This window comes from Papio anubis, chromosome 10 (assembly GCF_008728515.1).
Source record: "Papio anubis isolate 15944 chromosome 10, Panubis1.0, whole genome shotgun sequence".
Classification (NCBI taxonomy): Eukaryota; Metazoa; Chordata; class Mammalia; order Primates; family Cercopithecidae; genus Papio; species Papio anubis.
The window spans coordinates 52534015-52549730 of NC_044985.1; the positions used below are offsets into that span (position 1 = coordinate 52534015).

The 15716-nt window shown below is 42.0% G+C and overlaps 1 protein-coding gene across 3 annotated transcripts in view; it reads left to right on the forward strand.

Moving 5' to 3' along the window:
• Positions 1-15716, forward strand: part of NOSTRIN (nitric oxide synthase trafficking) — a 63396-nt gene that overhangs the window by 11500 nt on the left and 36180 nt on the right. For all 3 annotated transcript variants that reach the window (XM_021924371.2, XM_021924370.2, XM_003907568.5), the window contains exon 3: positions 13462-13545. In XM_021924371.2, coding sequence (XP_021780063.1) covers positions 13462-13545 — 84 coding nt within the window. The remainder of the gene's footprint in view (positions 1-13461; positions 13546-15716) is intronic.

The following is a 15716-nucleotide window of genomic DNA, read 5'->3' on the forward strand; positions in this document are numbered from 1 at the left end:
TGCACAACGTGCAGGTTTGTTACATATGTATACATGTGCCTTGTTGGTGTGCTGTACCCATTAACTCGTCATTTACAATAGGTAATGCTATCCCTCCCCCCTACCCCCTCCCCACAATAGGACCTGGTGTGTGATGCTCCCCTTCCTATGTCCAAGTGATCTCATTGTTCAATTCCCACCTATGAGTGAGAACATGCGGTATTTGGTTTTCTGTTCTTGCGATAGTTTGCTGAGAATGATGCATCCATGTCCCTACAAAGGACACAAACTCATCCTTTTTTATGGCTGCATAGTATTCCATGGTGTATATGTGCCACATTTTCTTAATCCAGTCTGTCACTGATGGACATTTGGGTTGATTCTAAGTCTTTGCTATTGTGAATAGTGCCGCAATGAACATACGTGTGCATGTGTCTTTATAGCAGCATGACTTATAATCCTTTGGGTATATCCCCAGTAATGGGATGGCTGGGTCAAATGGTATTTCTAGTTCTAGATCCTTGAGGAATCGCCACACTGTTTTCCACAATGATTGAACTAGTTTACAGTCCCACCAACAGTATAAAAGTGTTCCTATTTCTCCACATCCTCTCTAGCACCTGTTGTTTCCTGATTTTTTAATGATTGCCATTCTGACTGGTGTGAGATGGTATCTCATTGTGGTTTTGATTTGCATTTCTCTGATGGCCAGTGATGATGAGCATTTTTTCATGTGTCTGTTGGCTGTATGAACATCTTCTTTTGAGAAGTGTCTGTTCATATCCTTTGCCCACTTTTTGATGGGGTTGTTTGTTTTTTTCTTGTAAATTTGATTGAGTTCTTTATAGGTTCTGGATATTAGCCCTTTGTCAGATGAGTAGATTGCAAAAAATTTCTCCCATTCTGTAGGTTGCCTGTTCACTCTGATGGTAGTTTCTTTTGCTGTGCAGAAGCTCTTTAGTTTAATTAGATCTCATTTGTCAATTTTGGCTTTTGTTGCCATTGCTTTTGGTGTTTTAGACATGAAGTCCTTGCCCATGCCTATGTCCTGAATGGTATTACCTAGGTTTTCTTCTAGGATTTTTATGGTTTTAGGTCTAACATTTAAGTCTCTAATCCATCTTGAATTAATTTTCGTATAAGGAGTAAGGAAAGGATCCAGTTTCAGCTTTCTACTTATGGCTAGCCAATTATCCCAGCACCATTTATTAACTAGGGAATCCTTTCCCCATTTCTTGTTTTTGTCAGGTTTGTCAAAGATCAGATGGCTGTAGATGTGTGGTATTATTTCTGAGGGCTCTGTTTTGTTCCATTGGTCTATATCTCTGTTTTTTTGGTACCAGTACCATGCTGTTTTGGTTACTGTAGCCTTGTAGTATAGTTTGAAGTCAGGTAGCATGATGCCTCCAGCTTTGTTCTTTTGGCATAGGATTGTCTTGGCAAGGTGGGCTCTTTTTTGGTTCCATATAAACTTTAAAGCAATTTTTTCCAATTCTGTGAAGAAAGTCACTGGTAGCTTAATGGGGATGGCATTGAATCTATAAATTACCTTGGGCAGTATGGCCATTTTCACAATATTGATTCTTCCTATCCATGAGCATGGTATGTTCTTCCATCTGTTTGTGTCCTCTTTTATTTCACTGAGCAGTGGTTTGTAGTTCTCCTTGAAGAAGTCCTTTACATCCCTTGTAAGTTGGATTCCTAGGTATTTTATTTTCTTTGAAGCTATTGTGAATGGGAGTTCATTCATGATTTGGCTCTCTGTTTGTCCCTAACAGCCAAATTGCTCTGGTTCCATGACAGAGAAAGCAGGAGGGGCCATCTGAGAGGGCATTTCTTTTATAAGAAAATATTGTTATCAGTCCCAAAGGAAATTATTTTAAATAAGACCAGTTATTTGTATGAATCCTACAAATTCAACTCATTACCTAGATTAGAAAGCCACCTTCTGCCTGCAGACCAGGAAGAATCTATGCATGTATCAGCCAGGCATATAACCTGGGTTGTAGTCATCTAGGCATTAATTATTTGGTATCTGAGAGTTCAAAATTAGTGCCTGGTAGAGAGCTGTGAAGATAGAAGACAGGCAATAGATGATGCCTGCTGGTAAACAGACTCAATAGTGAACTGAAAAACTCTGGGGTGGGGGGTCACTGCTTGAAGTCTGTCTCACTGTTTTTCCTTTTTCTAGATCACTCCACATCCCCACCTTGCCACCGACATCCACTTTCTTCATACAGTCAGAGCCTTCATTTCTTATTTTTGTTTTCTTGAAGTCTCTTCCTAGGGCTGCCATCTGCCCTGAACCTATTAATGTGTGAAACCCTCCAATCACTTATTCTAGAGTGACAAATATGTCCAGTGGGGAAGAAACACTTGGGTAGCTGAAGATATCTCCACTCATAGCTTTACCTCCTTATAGAGAAGAATTTAGAATTTGAACATCTCAAGAGTCTACTGGTTAGCAAAATTACAAGCACATTCCTGGATAAAGACTGTATAGTATGAGTACAAAGAACAGATCTAATGTTTTACCGAGATCAAAAAATATTATGCTACATATTAGGTCATTTATGTAATAAATGCTTTTCTGAACATTTTCTAAAGCTAAACTTGTACAATTAAATTATTTCCCCTTAGCAAGAAGCGATTTTTAAAGTTGTTTTGTATTGATTCCTGGTAAATGTACATTTGCAGTGTCTCCTTATCTTGAGCTTTCAAGTTTCCTCCCCTTGCTCAGCTTTTAGATCATGTAGTTAACCTGAAGGATGCTTGTCCACACTAAAAGAGATGGCATTTGGGAATAACTGTTTTCTAATGGACACAAATATTCTATTAATCTATGAATATGTGGCACATTATATACTTTTAGACAGCATACCTGTGTATTAGCAGGCAAAGACATAGGCCACTTCTCAGGGCTGGATCATTTCTCTCCCACACAGTAACGTGATTCTGAGGTCACTCCCTCTTCCTAGTGTGTTTGAACTGAGTCAACAATTATGTTGGTTATTTATTAAACCATATCAACAAGGATGGATGGTCACAGCATGGCTGGGATTACATTTGCCTCGACTCTCCCCATTCTGTGAAGTCAGAAATTCCTCCTCTAGATATACATTGGATAGAAGGCTGATTCCCACCAGCTATCTAGAAATGAGCCTTGGCCTTATTTTCCTCTTAAAGGTGGGCTTATTACATGTGAAACAATGGTAAGCTTCCCTTGTATTAGAAAAATACCTGGAAAGCCATTACTCTTCAAAAGAAGCTATCTTGTTACTTACGGTTACAGACAAGTAATGGGAAACCCAATAAGAAAGTAAAATGGTAGTCTTGGAATATATTCAGTAGGCATTTCCATTGAGGGTTATGACAGACAACGATGAAGGCAAATCCGTGACCAGCAGGATGCAAAATACAGTGAAGGAGGACATGGGGTTTTGAATGAGGGGTACCTGCCACCTAAAATGCATTCAGTAAATACTTGCAGACTGAATAAATAAATAAATGGGCTGGGTGCAGTGGCTCATGCCTGCAATCCTAGCACTTTGGGAGGCCGAGATGGGAGGATTGCTTGAGGCCAGGAGTTTGAGCCTGGTCAACATAGCACAACCCATCTCTATTTTCCTAAGAAATTTTTTTAAATAAATGAAAGATAGTTAAGAGTTTTTAAAAATTATTATACCTACATTATTAGAACAAGGCCTTTACTGTCCTTGGAGGTGTGCGTTTCCAGACCCCTTACTTCAGAGCTCCTGGAATGTGGTTCTGCTTGACAGAGCTCTGCGTTAGCACTTGGATACCAGAGGCAGCACCACAGTCAAGCTGCCAGGCCAGAGAATGTTTCCTTTCCAAACTCAGCTGCTCTCTTGCACTTATTCTGATTGAGTGGAGGCTGAGGCAGGAGAATGGCGTGAACCCGGGGGGTGGAGCTTGCAGTGAGCTGAGATCCGGCCACTGCACTCCAGCCCGGGCGACAGAGCGAGACTCCGTCTCAAAAAAAAAAAAAAAAAAAAAGAAAATGCAGTTGTTACTAAAACACCCTTTTGCCTGGATATTCTGCAATTCATGGTCATGCTTAGCTTCTTTTATCCAATTAGCTACTTCAGCTTCTTTTTTCGCAGTAGCGAACAGATTTAGCCAGAGAAACATAGCAGCTCCTACAATGTCTAATGCCAAAGTTATCAGGTTCACTTTAATACAATTACAGATCAGATTTAAAGAGACAAAGGTACATTCTCAGAAACACTTTGTGAATGTTTGGCTTCCTGCATCTTCACAGCTAATGTTTAAACAGGCTTTGACTGGAAAATCAATTGTTCCTCTGTACGGGAGTTTAAGATCAGGTTTTCAAATGCCAAGATCTGCTGCTCTGAACTTTAAAAAGAAAAGATTAAAAGAAGGAGGTATAGTTGGCCACTTGTTCAATCCATGATTCATTGCAGACACTGTCAACAAAGCAATAACAAATTGAAATTAAATATTTGAAAAATCATCTTCCACTCTACCGTTATCCTGGGTGACCTTAACTCCCACAGTTTTAGCTCTCTTGCATATTGATGATTTACAAATGTGCAGTACTAGGAACATGTCTAAACCGTACTTCAAACCATATATTTCACAGTATATTGGACATTTCCACCTAGAAGTCCCATGGAACCACAAAGTCAATATGTCCAAAACAGGGTTTATCTGCTCTTCTCCAAAGCTGGTCCTCCTTCTGGGAACCACTGCCCAGTCAATCAAGCTCAATGCCTGGGACCATCCATATCCATGATTCTGTCCATCTCAACTCATGACTAAGACCGTATTTCTCTCTTTGAAACCCCTTTGATATCCATAGCTTTCTTTTTATTTTATGGCCTCTTCCACTGTTCTGGCAAAACTCTCTCAAACTATTCTGTCTAGGAATGCTGCCTTATAGCCGTGGAGTTTGTATGCTACACAAAGGCACACGGCTGAGTGGGATGAATGGAGGCAGAAATCCAATCCACTCTTACCCCTTAAGCCTTTTACTCTGACAGAGCTGTGCCCCTTTAGAGGACGCCCGTTTCCAATCCAAGCAAAGTTACCTGAATCTGTGGGCTAGCTGAGGCCCTGTGCCTATCTTTAATGCACCTTTCACTCTGTAGCCATGACCCTGTTTAAGATCCTTCAAAGACTCCCATGACCTTTAGGATAAAATTTAGCCCTCATCATTTTATAAAAGGGCCTTTGAGATCTGAACTCTGCCTTCCTGTTTACTTTGTCTCTCTCCATCTCCGCATGATCCCTGCCTCTCTCCTTACTGAGCCACTTGCAATCCCACCCCACTTGTATCCCACTCACACTCCTGCCATCACCACCACTGCCACCACACGTGGGTCCCTGCATTTGCACAGGCTGTATCGCCTGCCTGGTAGATGTTTCATCACCTTCATTGCCTGGCTGCATTCAACACATTCTTTAAGATCCAGTCATCCTACCATGGCAGGCCTTCCTTAACTCCAGTCTCTAGTCTCCAAAAAATGCTCCTCAGTTCTATGTGCAGAATTAGTGCTTGCCTCTGTCGTAGCTCTTACAGCCTGCACTGTTATTCTCTGTTCACTTGTCTGTCTCCTTCCCTAGAGGCTGAACTCCTTGAGGGTCTTTGTGTCCCACGTGACTAGCATGGGCCTCCCGCAGAGTAGGCATTCAATAGATGCTTACTGAGTAAATGGAGACACTAATGTATGAGTGACTCTGTGCCTTCCAGGCACTCACAACGTTAAAGAAGATCAAGTTAGGCTATTTCTGAGGAGTCATAAGTGGGTATGTCAAAGACACTTACTGGCATAATATGTAGCATATTATTTTGAACAAAAGCTAGAAAAAATAATAAAATCACAGGAGAGACCATTTATTCAGCACAACCCATAGACCAGCCACTGTGTTAAATGTGTCTTAACTTGATCTCTTTAATTATCTCACAACCCACAGCATACATACTTCTCTCCATTTCTGATTTACAGATGGGGATATGGAAAATATGATACATTTGGATTCCTACCCAGCTCAACCCAGGCTCAGTGCCAGGGTATCCCCAAGTGGATAGGCAGTTTTGGGCACTGCTGTGGGGGACCCACCATGCTCAGGGGGTCCTGGTTCGGCCCCCTTTGCAGAGTCTTAGGGTCCTGTATGGAAAGGGACAGCAGCAGTCATGAAGCCCAGTGGCTTTCAAACCTTATAGCTCAAGGGGTTTGTGGGGAGCCCGCAGGGGCTACCTCAGGGGGTGAGGAGGAGGTTACATGGGCAGGGCTCTGCTTCCTCCTCACTCTTTCTCCCTTTTAATCAGATCAACTTGACTGGTATTTATAAGATACGGTGGGATTCTGTATAAAATTTTGTTTCCCTGCTAAAAAGTTTTGAAAACTGCCTTTCTCATCCACTTTATCTGAATTCCCTCACCACAATGCACCCTGTCCGCCCTTACCCCACACACTAATGCACTAAGCTTGGGAATGAACGCACACTTTAGGCTCTGAAGTTCTACAGCTGCCATCGCTCACGTTTACCCTGGGCCAGAGTGAGCCGGGTCTCAGTGAGACTCACAGACTAGACACTCAAGAAAGGCATCATTCAGGTCTTATCCTCCTGTTTCAGCATTTTTTATACTGTTCTCAGGAAGCAGAATTAAGACAATTAGTAATGCTGCACTGGGCTAGCAAGTGAGCCAGCCACTCCAACGACAGAGCGTCCATATGAAAATGTGTTTCAAGCTGCCGGTAATGAACTTTACAACCTGTTTGTAAGAGGAGTTTGTGATGGTCTTTCAAAAGACATACCAATGAAGTTTGGGTGGAAAATATCAGCACATCCACCCGCAAACCAGAAGCTGGTGCTGGTCCAAAGAAGGAACTTAAAAGATGTGTGATATCCCGACAGAAGAATTTGAGGTTACTAAAATTCCTTCTCAATTTATAATGAAGGGAGGACTCTGTCACCTGCTTCTTTCAAGCATGAGAAGGGCTTAGCCCTGTTTTATGTTTTTTAGAGATGGGGTTCTCATTCTGCTGCTCAGGCTGGAGTGCAGTGGTGCAATTACAGCTCACTGCAGCCTCAAACTCCTGTGCTCAGGAACTCCTCTCGCCTCAGCCTCTCAAGTAGCTAGGACTGCAAGTGTGTGCCTCCACTCTGGGCTAATTTTAAACAATTTTGTAGAAATGGGATCTTGATATGTTGCCTAGGTTGGTCTCAAACCCTTGGTCTCAATGATTCTCCCTCCTCGTCCTCTGGAGTAGATGGGATTACAGGCTCAAGTCACTGCTCCTGGCCTTAGCTCCATTTTAATTAATTCCTCATAGACACAGGGGGGCAACTACAGTTTGTTTTTTAAACTACTTTTCATTATCTTAATTTTACAAAGGCGGGATAGTCTAAAATTGATTACATGGTCACATATTCTTACAGTTTAATTTGTACTTTATCTAAAATACTGAATCTGTAACCAGATATTTTCCATCTCTCTTTTCTTTCAAAAAGATAATTTATTTTAAATTCTAAGTCAAACAGTCAAACATTGCTCTTTGACTTATCAACTGGCCTTCATTATTACTAATGAAATAATATTGACCAGCCTTGCATGCTGAGAGAAAATTAGAATATAAATGGATTAAAAGTCAGGGCATGTCATTTTCTTGGTCCAGAATCTTTTTTAGGGTATTAAAAAATTTTTTAATTTTTAATTTTTGTGGGTATATAGTAGGTGTATATATTTACAGGGCAGGGTCCAGAATCTTTAAAACCACTGGACTATTCTGAGATTGGGTTGCCTATCAAAATATATATGCATCACCAATGCAACAGGCCAAGACAATTGCTTGGAGAAGGCATTTTAACTTGTATTAGCTATGGTGGCAGTAGAATGGAAAGAAAAAAATGGGAAAGGGCTAGAGAATTAAGCACAATGTCTTTACAAGCTTGTTTCTGACTATTTTAATGAGGGAATGAAAATTTCACATCTCAATGTGAGATTAGCTCTGCTCTCTCTACTCCCTTTGCATGTGGTACTTTTTCAGCTTGAACCGAGATAAAGCACCTCCTTTTGAGAGATGAGAAGAAATCATTCTAAGTGGGGTATGCCTTGCTGCCTCTGCCTTGGGAAAACACCTAGGTCATTTTATTTCTATTTAGCAGGCATCCTGAAAGGATACATATATTGCCTCATTAGACCGGAAGCATGGAAGAGCCGTGGAAGTGTTTGTTTCCATTTACAAACATTCTGACTTACAAAAATAACAGCTTTCTTCACGCTTGCCACTTGGAACATGGCTTCGTATAAAAGAGCGATTCTCTCAGGGGAAGAATTTAACCGTTAACATCTGTTGAGATAAAAGCCATTCAGGGCTAAAGGCCTGGGAGAGGTTTCGTTATATCTATGCAGAAAGAGTGCACAGTGACACTGTCCCACACCCATCCTCCCCACTGCATTTCATTTCCTTCTGTCTTGCAGAGTAATTTGCTCAGGTTCCCAAACTGGTCATTAGGATTTAAAATGCAAGAGTAGATGATTGCAGCCTGCTTTGCTTGGTTGATTTGAATGCTAGTTCTAAACCCTTTGGGGTCATCAGTAAGTTACAGGCAGAGAGAGAGGGTACACTCGTGCTGTTCAGAGAGGCAGTGTCCAACTCACTCCAGCCCAAAGTGTTAGCTCGGTAACATTTGCTGTCAGAGCCCCCATCCTTCCCACTTTGCCAGACCCTCAACATCCCCACTTCCTATTCCCCAAATGCCTTGCAACTGCACAGATGCCTTTGGAATAGGCCCGGAAGCTCATTATGTCTGCACCGAGGCTGCTGTGAATTGGGACTCCAGCTACACAGCCTCCAGGAGCTGTGCTGATTCAGAACACTGCAATTAAAGGTGAAGTGAGAGGCGGTATCCATTTTTGAAAGCACTTTTGTTCCACTTCTCCCACAATTCTCCATCTGCAATCTCTTCCCCAAAACTTCAGAGGTAGGAAAGAGGTGTGGTTAAGCAGGCAGGTTCCCCAGCCAGATTGCCCAGGGCTGGAATCTAAGTCTGTCACCATCACTTCCTTCCTGTGTGCCCTCAGGCTAGTGACTGACCCAACTCTCTGTGCCTTGGTGTTCCCTTCCATGAAATGGGTAGACAGAGTATACCTGCCTCACGGGTTATCAGGGATTAAATGAGGAAATATACCTAAAGCACTTAGAATGATGCCTAGCACATTGTAAGTGCCCAGTAAGTGTTGGAGGTTCCTGTTTCTTGCCTAGAGAGAACACAGGTCAAGCATCAGCATGTCACAAAGGTGATGCAACACCTTTGTCAGGAGACCACTGTTTGGACACTCTCTTTATGTGCAATATACAGGAACTTTTAACCTATATACCATTCTATAAACCCACAGATCTGCCCTGCTGAAGATTTCTAAGGTACTTGTCTGTAAAGAGAAGACTCCCAACACAAGAAATGCTGTGTGGTAGTTGAACCTCTTTAGGCTGGTTTCCTATTATGCTCAAGAGAAAGCCAGCAGAAACACCGGGGCACAGGAGAAAAGCTGGCCAAACTAAAAAAAAAAAAAAAAAAAAAAGCCCCAAATCACCTCAAAGTGAACAAGCACCCCTTTTTCATACCACCAAAGCCCAACTTTTTTTTTCCCCAAGTGGAATAAACTTAACAACATAAAGAAAAGCAACACTTCTTTCTGGTGTCCTTTTTAGGTCTGCTTAGCCTCAGAAACACCTTTGTATAGCCTGTAAGAACATTCTGAAAGTAGAATGGAATTCTGAGGAAGAGGCTGTGACTGACAGCATTACCTTTCCTGTTAGAAACCATTCAGGATTGTTCTAGAGCCAAAGGACAAGAAATCTGGGGATTCTTCCTCCCACACCATCCCCACCTCTGTGTATTCCTTCTGAATACACAATGATCACATTAGAAGAATTAATATTTAGTAAGAATGATTTTTGTGCCTTGCACTGAGCTGAACATTATAAAAAGCATTATCCTATTTAATGCTCTTTGTGCTACTTCTAAGAAAGAATGCAATGCTGGAAAGAAAAGACCTAAACAGCCCTCTGGTTAGCTTTCCTGGACTCAGAAAGGGTTTATGTGTCTAGCTATTTCAAGTGCTAGACAGCAGTGTGCTCTAACATCAGGGCTGAGCACAGCTCAAACTACAGAGACTGCATCTAAACAGCTTGTTCATTTACAGTTCTCAAAAGTGGTGAGGTAAGAACAAGTCTATGGCAGAGACCAGTAAGAATTCCAACCAGGACCTGGTGGGAAGTCCATTCACTTATTCATTCATTCATTTGTGACATACATGCTGAGTGCCTGTTGTGTGCCAAGCACTCTTCTAGGCCTAGGGATACAGCAACGAACAAAGCCATTCTTGATCCTTATGGAACTGTTCACATCCTAGGGGTGTTCACCAGAGTAAACTAAAAAATTATAATGTGATACAAGATACAATAAGACACAAATAAAACTGTAAGGGGAGAGTGGCGAGGATCCTTTTTTAGATGGGGCAAACCTCTGCGGTGGTGATGTTCGAGCATCTTCTGTTGGGGATGACACAAAGGAGAATACCATGCGGCTATGTAGCAGAAGCACTCGGCAGAGGCCACAGCAAGTGCAAAGGCCCTGAGGCAGGATGGCAGTTGGCCACTGAGTAGGAGTAGAATCAGCCAAGTTGTGACTGGCAGGAAGGGAAATCAGAGAGGCTGCCAGAGTCACGTGATGCAGAGCTTTACAGGTCAGCAGCAATCGTTCCAGACATTGAGCCCCTAGTAGACTTGGGCTCTTAACACATTTTATTTTTCATAAAACCCCCTTTAAGTAGGTCATATAACTTCTTTTTAACAGTACCTGAAGCCACTCCTACTGAATGATAGAGATTTCCTGGGGTTCCAGAGCATCTGAGTTCATCAAGGGTGATGGTCTCTCCCAGTTGGCTGTTAACCAGCACTCTCTTTTTCTCTCTCTTTCCATCAACTGGGACATATTCCTAGAGCAGAGAAATCTATTTTTAAGTGCAATGAGATATTTATTGACTGGCTTCATTGTCTCAAAATACTGGCCTCAGCCTTTCCTTATGTCTGGGCAAATTCTGACACCAAATGGTTGTTTTCTGCAGCTAGGCCTTAACATACATCCTACAATGACTTTCTTACAAAAAGTGATAAAATCAACTTAAAGCACAGCTGTACTAACAGAAAAAAAAAAAAAAAAGAATAGTAATTTAGCAATAGATCAATAGCCCATCATCTCTGGATTTCATTTTATAGAAGAGGGCTGTCTTTCTTTCCTCAGTCTGTGACATGGAGTTAATTTGTGTGAAAACATGCAGGTATTAGACTAGTTGTTAGAGAGCTCTGGGATTGTTTCCCAAATGAAATAACATCATAAATAATTCTAAAAATACAATAAAAATAGATTAACAGACTGAAAAATGCAGTGAAAACTCTTAGGGTCCATATTAAAAGGGAAAACATAATATAAATTGAACTTAATTCCCTACATTTTTATTCTCTGTAGTCATAAGTGATATGAAGATGCCCTCATTTTAGCTATAGATGGTCCTATAAATAGGACATGGTAAAATAGGTTTAAGATGAGAGTGATTCAATCTATCCAAAAGAACCAAGGGGTTTGCTTTTGGAGGGCATGCCCGGACTTCCTACTGAGCCTTGTCCTGCACAGAAAGTAATAGAAATTCATTTTCTAAATCTGGTGTTGGCTACCACTGCAGATTCCCATTAGAAAGTTACTGCTTGGTTAATCCAATCGTAATTTATTTTATTGCCAATGATTATAATCTAGAGCTAATCTGATTAGTGCTAATATCCTGAGATCAGTAGGACAGTTTTCTGTTCCTTACTAGTTGTATTTGTTTTGTTTTTATTTTTGTTTAAGGTGGAGTCTCGCTCTGTCACCCATGCTAGAGTGCAGTGGCATGATCTCGGCTCACTGCAACCTCCGCCTCCTGGGTTCAAGCAATTCTCCTGCCTCAGCCTCCTGAATAGCTGAGACTACAGGCGCCTGCCACCATGCCCGGCTAATTTTTTTGTATTTTTAGTAGAGATGGGGTTTCAATGTGTTAGCCAGGATGATCTCGATCTCCTGACCTTGTGATCTGCCCGCCTCGGCCTCCCAAAGTGCTAGGATTACAGGCGTGAGCCACCACGCCTGGCCAATTGCATTAGTTTTTAGGGCCATCATAACAACGTACCACAGACTTAGTGGCTTAAACAACAGAAGTGTATTGGCTCACAGTTCTGGAGGCTAGCAGTCAGAGGTGCGTTCTGAGGGCTGTGAGGGAGAATTTGTACTGTGCCTCTGTCCTGGCTTCTGATGATTTGCTGGTAATCTTTGGCATTCCTTGGCTTGTAGATGCACCACTCAGATCTATGCCTTCATGTTCACGTGGCATTTTCTCTGTGTACATGTCTGTTTATGTCCACATTTTCCCTTTATATAAGAACACATCCATATAGGGTTTGGGCCCATCCTAGTGACCTCATCTTAACTTGATCATCATCTGCAAAGACCCTATTCCCATATGAGGCCACATTCACAGGCACTGGGGAGTAGGACTTCACCTTCTTCTTGGGAGACACAATTCAACCCATTAGTGTGATGTCAAAGGAGCTTAGTTAAAAACTCTTCCTTTGGGCCCGGCACAGTGGCTCATGCCTGTAATCCCAGCACTTTGGGAGGCCTAGACGGGTGGATCACCTGAGGTCAGGAGTTTGAGACCAGCCTGACCAGCATGCTGAAACCCCGTTTCTACTAAAAATACAAAATTAGCTGGGCATGGTGGTGCGTGCCTATAATCCCAGCTACTTGAGAGGCTGAGGCAAGAGAATCGCTTGAACCTGGGAGGTGGAAGTTGCAATGAGGCAAGATTGTGCCACTGCACTCCAGCCTGGGCAACAAGAGGGAAACTCCATCTCAAAACAAAAACAAAAACAAACCTCTGTCTTTTTAGGAGCCTGTTGGATACCCTTCAGGATTATGCTTAAGGACAAGAGGATCCTTGTAGTAAACAAATCATCTCTTTATGTAGGCATTACATTTTCAGCCTGACCCCTCCTTCGTGCATACATGTGTGCATGTGTGCATCTGTGTGTGTGTTTGCTTGATTTCTAGCCAGTGCATCCTATTTTTTTTTTTTTTTTTTGAGATGGAGTCTTGCTTTGTCGCCCAGGCTGCAGTGCAGTGGCATAATCTCAGCTCACTGCGACATCCGCCTCTCATGTTCAAGCGATTCTTGCACCTCAGCCTCCCAAGTAGCTGGGATTACAGGCTTCCACCACCACACCTGGCTAATTTTTGTATTTTTAGTAGAGATGGAGTTTCACCATGTTGGCCAGGCTGGTCTTGAAGTCCTGGCCTCAAGTGATCTGCCTGCCTTGGCCTCCCAAAGTGCTGGGATTATAGGTGTGAGCCATTGCGCCCAGCCCAGCACATCCCATTTAACTAGTCTTTTTCTAACAGGGCAAACCTGGAAATTAGCTATGCCAAAGGACTTCAGAAACTGGCAAGCAAGCTGAGCAAAGCATTACAGAACACGAGAAAAAGGTAAGTATTGTGGCAGAGGTAAGGCAAAATCATCCCTTTTTTTCATTTGTTTTGTTTTCTTTCGAGATAGGGTCTTGCTCTGTTACCTGGGTTAGAATACAGTGGCACAATCACAGTTTACTGCACCCTTAATCCCCCAGGCTCAAGCGATCCTCCCACCCAGCCTCCCATATAGAGTAGCTGGGACCATGCCCTGCTAAATTTGTTTTTTGTTGAGACAAGGGCTTACTATGTTGCCCAGGTTGGTCTTGAACTCCTGGGCTCAAGTAATCCTCCTGCTTTGGCTTTCCAAAGTGCTGGGATTACATGTGTGAGCCACCACACCCAGCAAAATCATTCTTAAAAGTAGTAAAAAGTGACATATGTTCCACTCCAGCTTCCTCTTCTAAACATGGCAAGTACATCACATCAAGCATGGCTTCCAGTTCTTGGGCACTTACTGTGTGTATGCACTGTGTTAATGCTTTACTGATACCCCCATTTAATCCTCATCAGAACCCTTGAGAGGTCTTGTTATCCCTGTTTACAGATAAGGACTTGAGACTTGGAAAGTTCAAGATACTTCCCCCAGTCACCCAGATCATGAGTTGCATAGCTGGATTCTTCCTCAGTGTTTATGACTCCTAAGGCCACATTCATAATAGGCCTTGGTAATGACATTTAACTTGGGAAGTGGTGTTGTAAAGTCAGATTGTCTTGGAGTCAGGAAGTATGAATCCTATGTTTTCTCTATTCTATGACCTTTGACAAGTAACCTGGCCTCTGTGTGCCTTTATTTCTTCCTCTGTTGGAGAGAGTAATAATATTTGCTCTATTGTGTGTGCGTAGGCATATTAAATGAGATCATGTGTGTGACGAGCTTAGCACATTATGTGCTGAAAGGTGTTGGTTCACATTCTTTTCAATATATTGCAGCACTAAGAATGAAGTAGTTTCCTTTATTGGGAGAGAGAAGAAAGATACCAAAAATAGTTCATTCGTGGTAATTTGCTACAAAGATTCTTGATTAATACATGTAGACATGCCCTTGAACTGGCAGTGCCATTGTAGAGGTCTCTTTTGATGATGAAAGAGATAAAGAGGGGAAAGGAAAAAAAGAAGCCTTCTGGAGCTCATATTTCTATTCTTCTTTAGGCATCAGCCATAATAACAAATGGTGACTTTGAAGGTGCTCTAGCTTTATTTTTATTTTTAGGACAGTCTTTTAGTAGACTACAGTAAACCAGTATAGCACAGTGGTTGAGTATAGATAGACTGCCCAGGTTTAAATTCTAACTCTACCACTTACCGGGTGAATGACCTAGGACAATTTATCTTATCTCTCAAGATCTCTTTAAAATAAAAGTAAAGCCTATCTCTTATGGCTGCTGTGAGAATTAAATGCCGTAATAGAAGAAGTATGCTTAGCAGAGTACCTGGCAGGGAACGAAAGCTCTGCGAATGTCCATTATGTTTTTGATTCGAATTGCCTCCTGAGGAATGAGAGGTATAGGGGTGTAGGGGTGTGTGTATTGTGCTGCAGCTGTGGCATCCAGCAGAATACTACCAAAGAGTTGGCAGGTCCAGAATGTTAGGCCAACTGGGATTAGTACAGTATTTAACAGTGAACATTAGTGAATTTTTATCCATACTCAAATCTGTGTTAGGTACTACAGATATCTTATTACTTCATTACTTCTAATTCTCTTTCTTTCTTTCCTTTCTTTCCCCTCCCTCTCTCCCTCCCTCCCTCCCTTCCTTCCTTCCTTCCTTCTCTTTCAATTTTTACCCCGTCTTTTCCCAGGTGTTGACCAAGTTACTTCTACTTTAAAAGATCAGTTAAGTGAGGGCCAGAGATTCTTCCAAGGTCATGCAGAAAACAAAGGGGGAGCATCTCCATTCAGACACAGGCCCTTCTGAGGCCACATGCTTGGTCCTGTCCTGATACCCAGCTCCTCCAAGGGGCAAATGTCAGATACTCTACCCTAAAATGTGCCTGACTTCATTTTTTAAAAATCAGCTATATTGAGTTTTAATTTACATGCAATAATAAGCACCCGTTTTAAGCATATGATCTGATCAGTTTTGACATATGTAAATACCCTGTGTAGCCACCACTAAAATCAAAATGTGGACATTTTCATCACACCAAAAGATTTATCATGCCTGTTTGCGCTCCTTCTCACCCAATC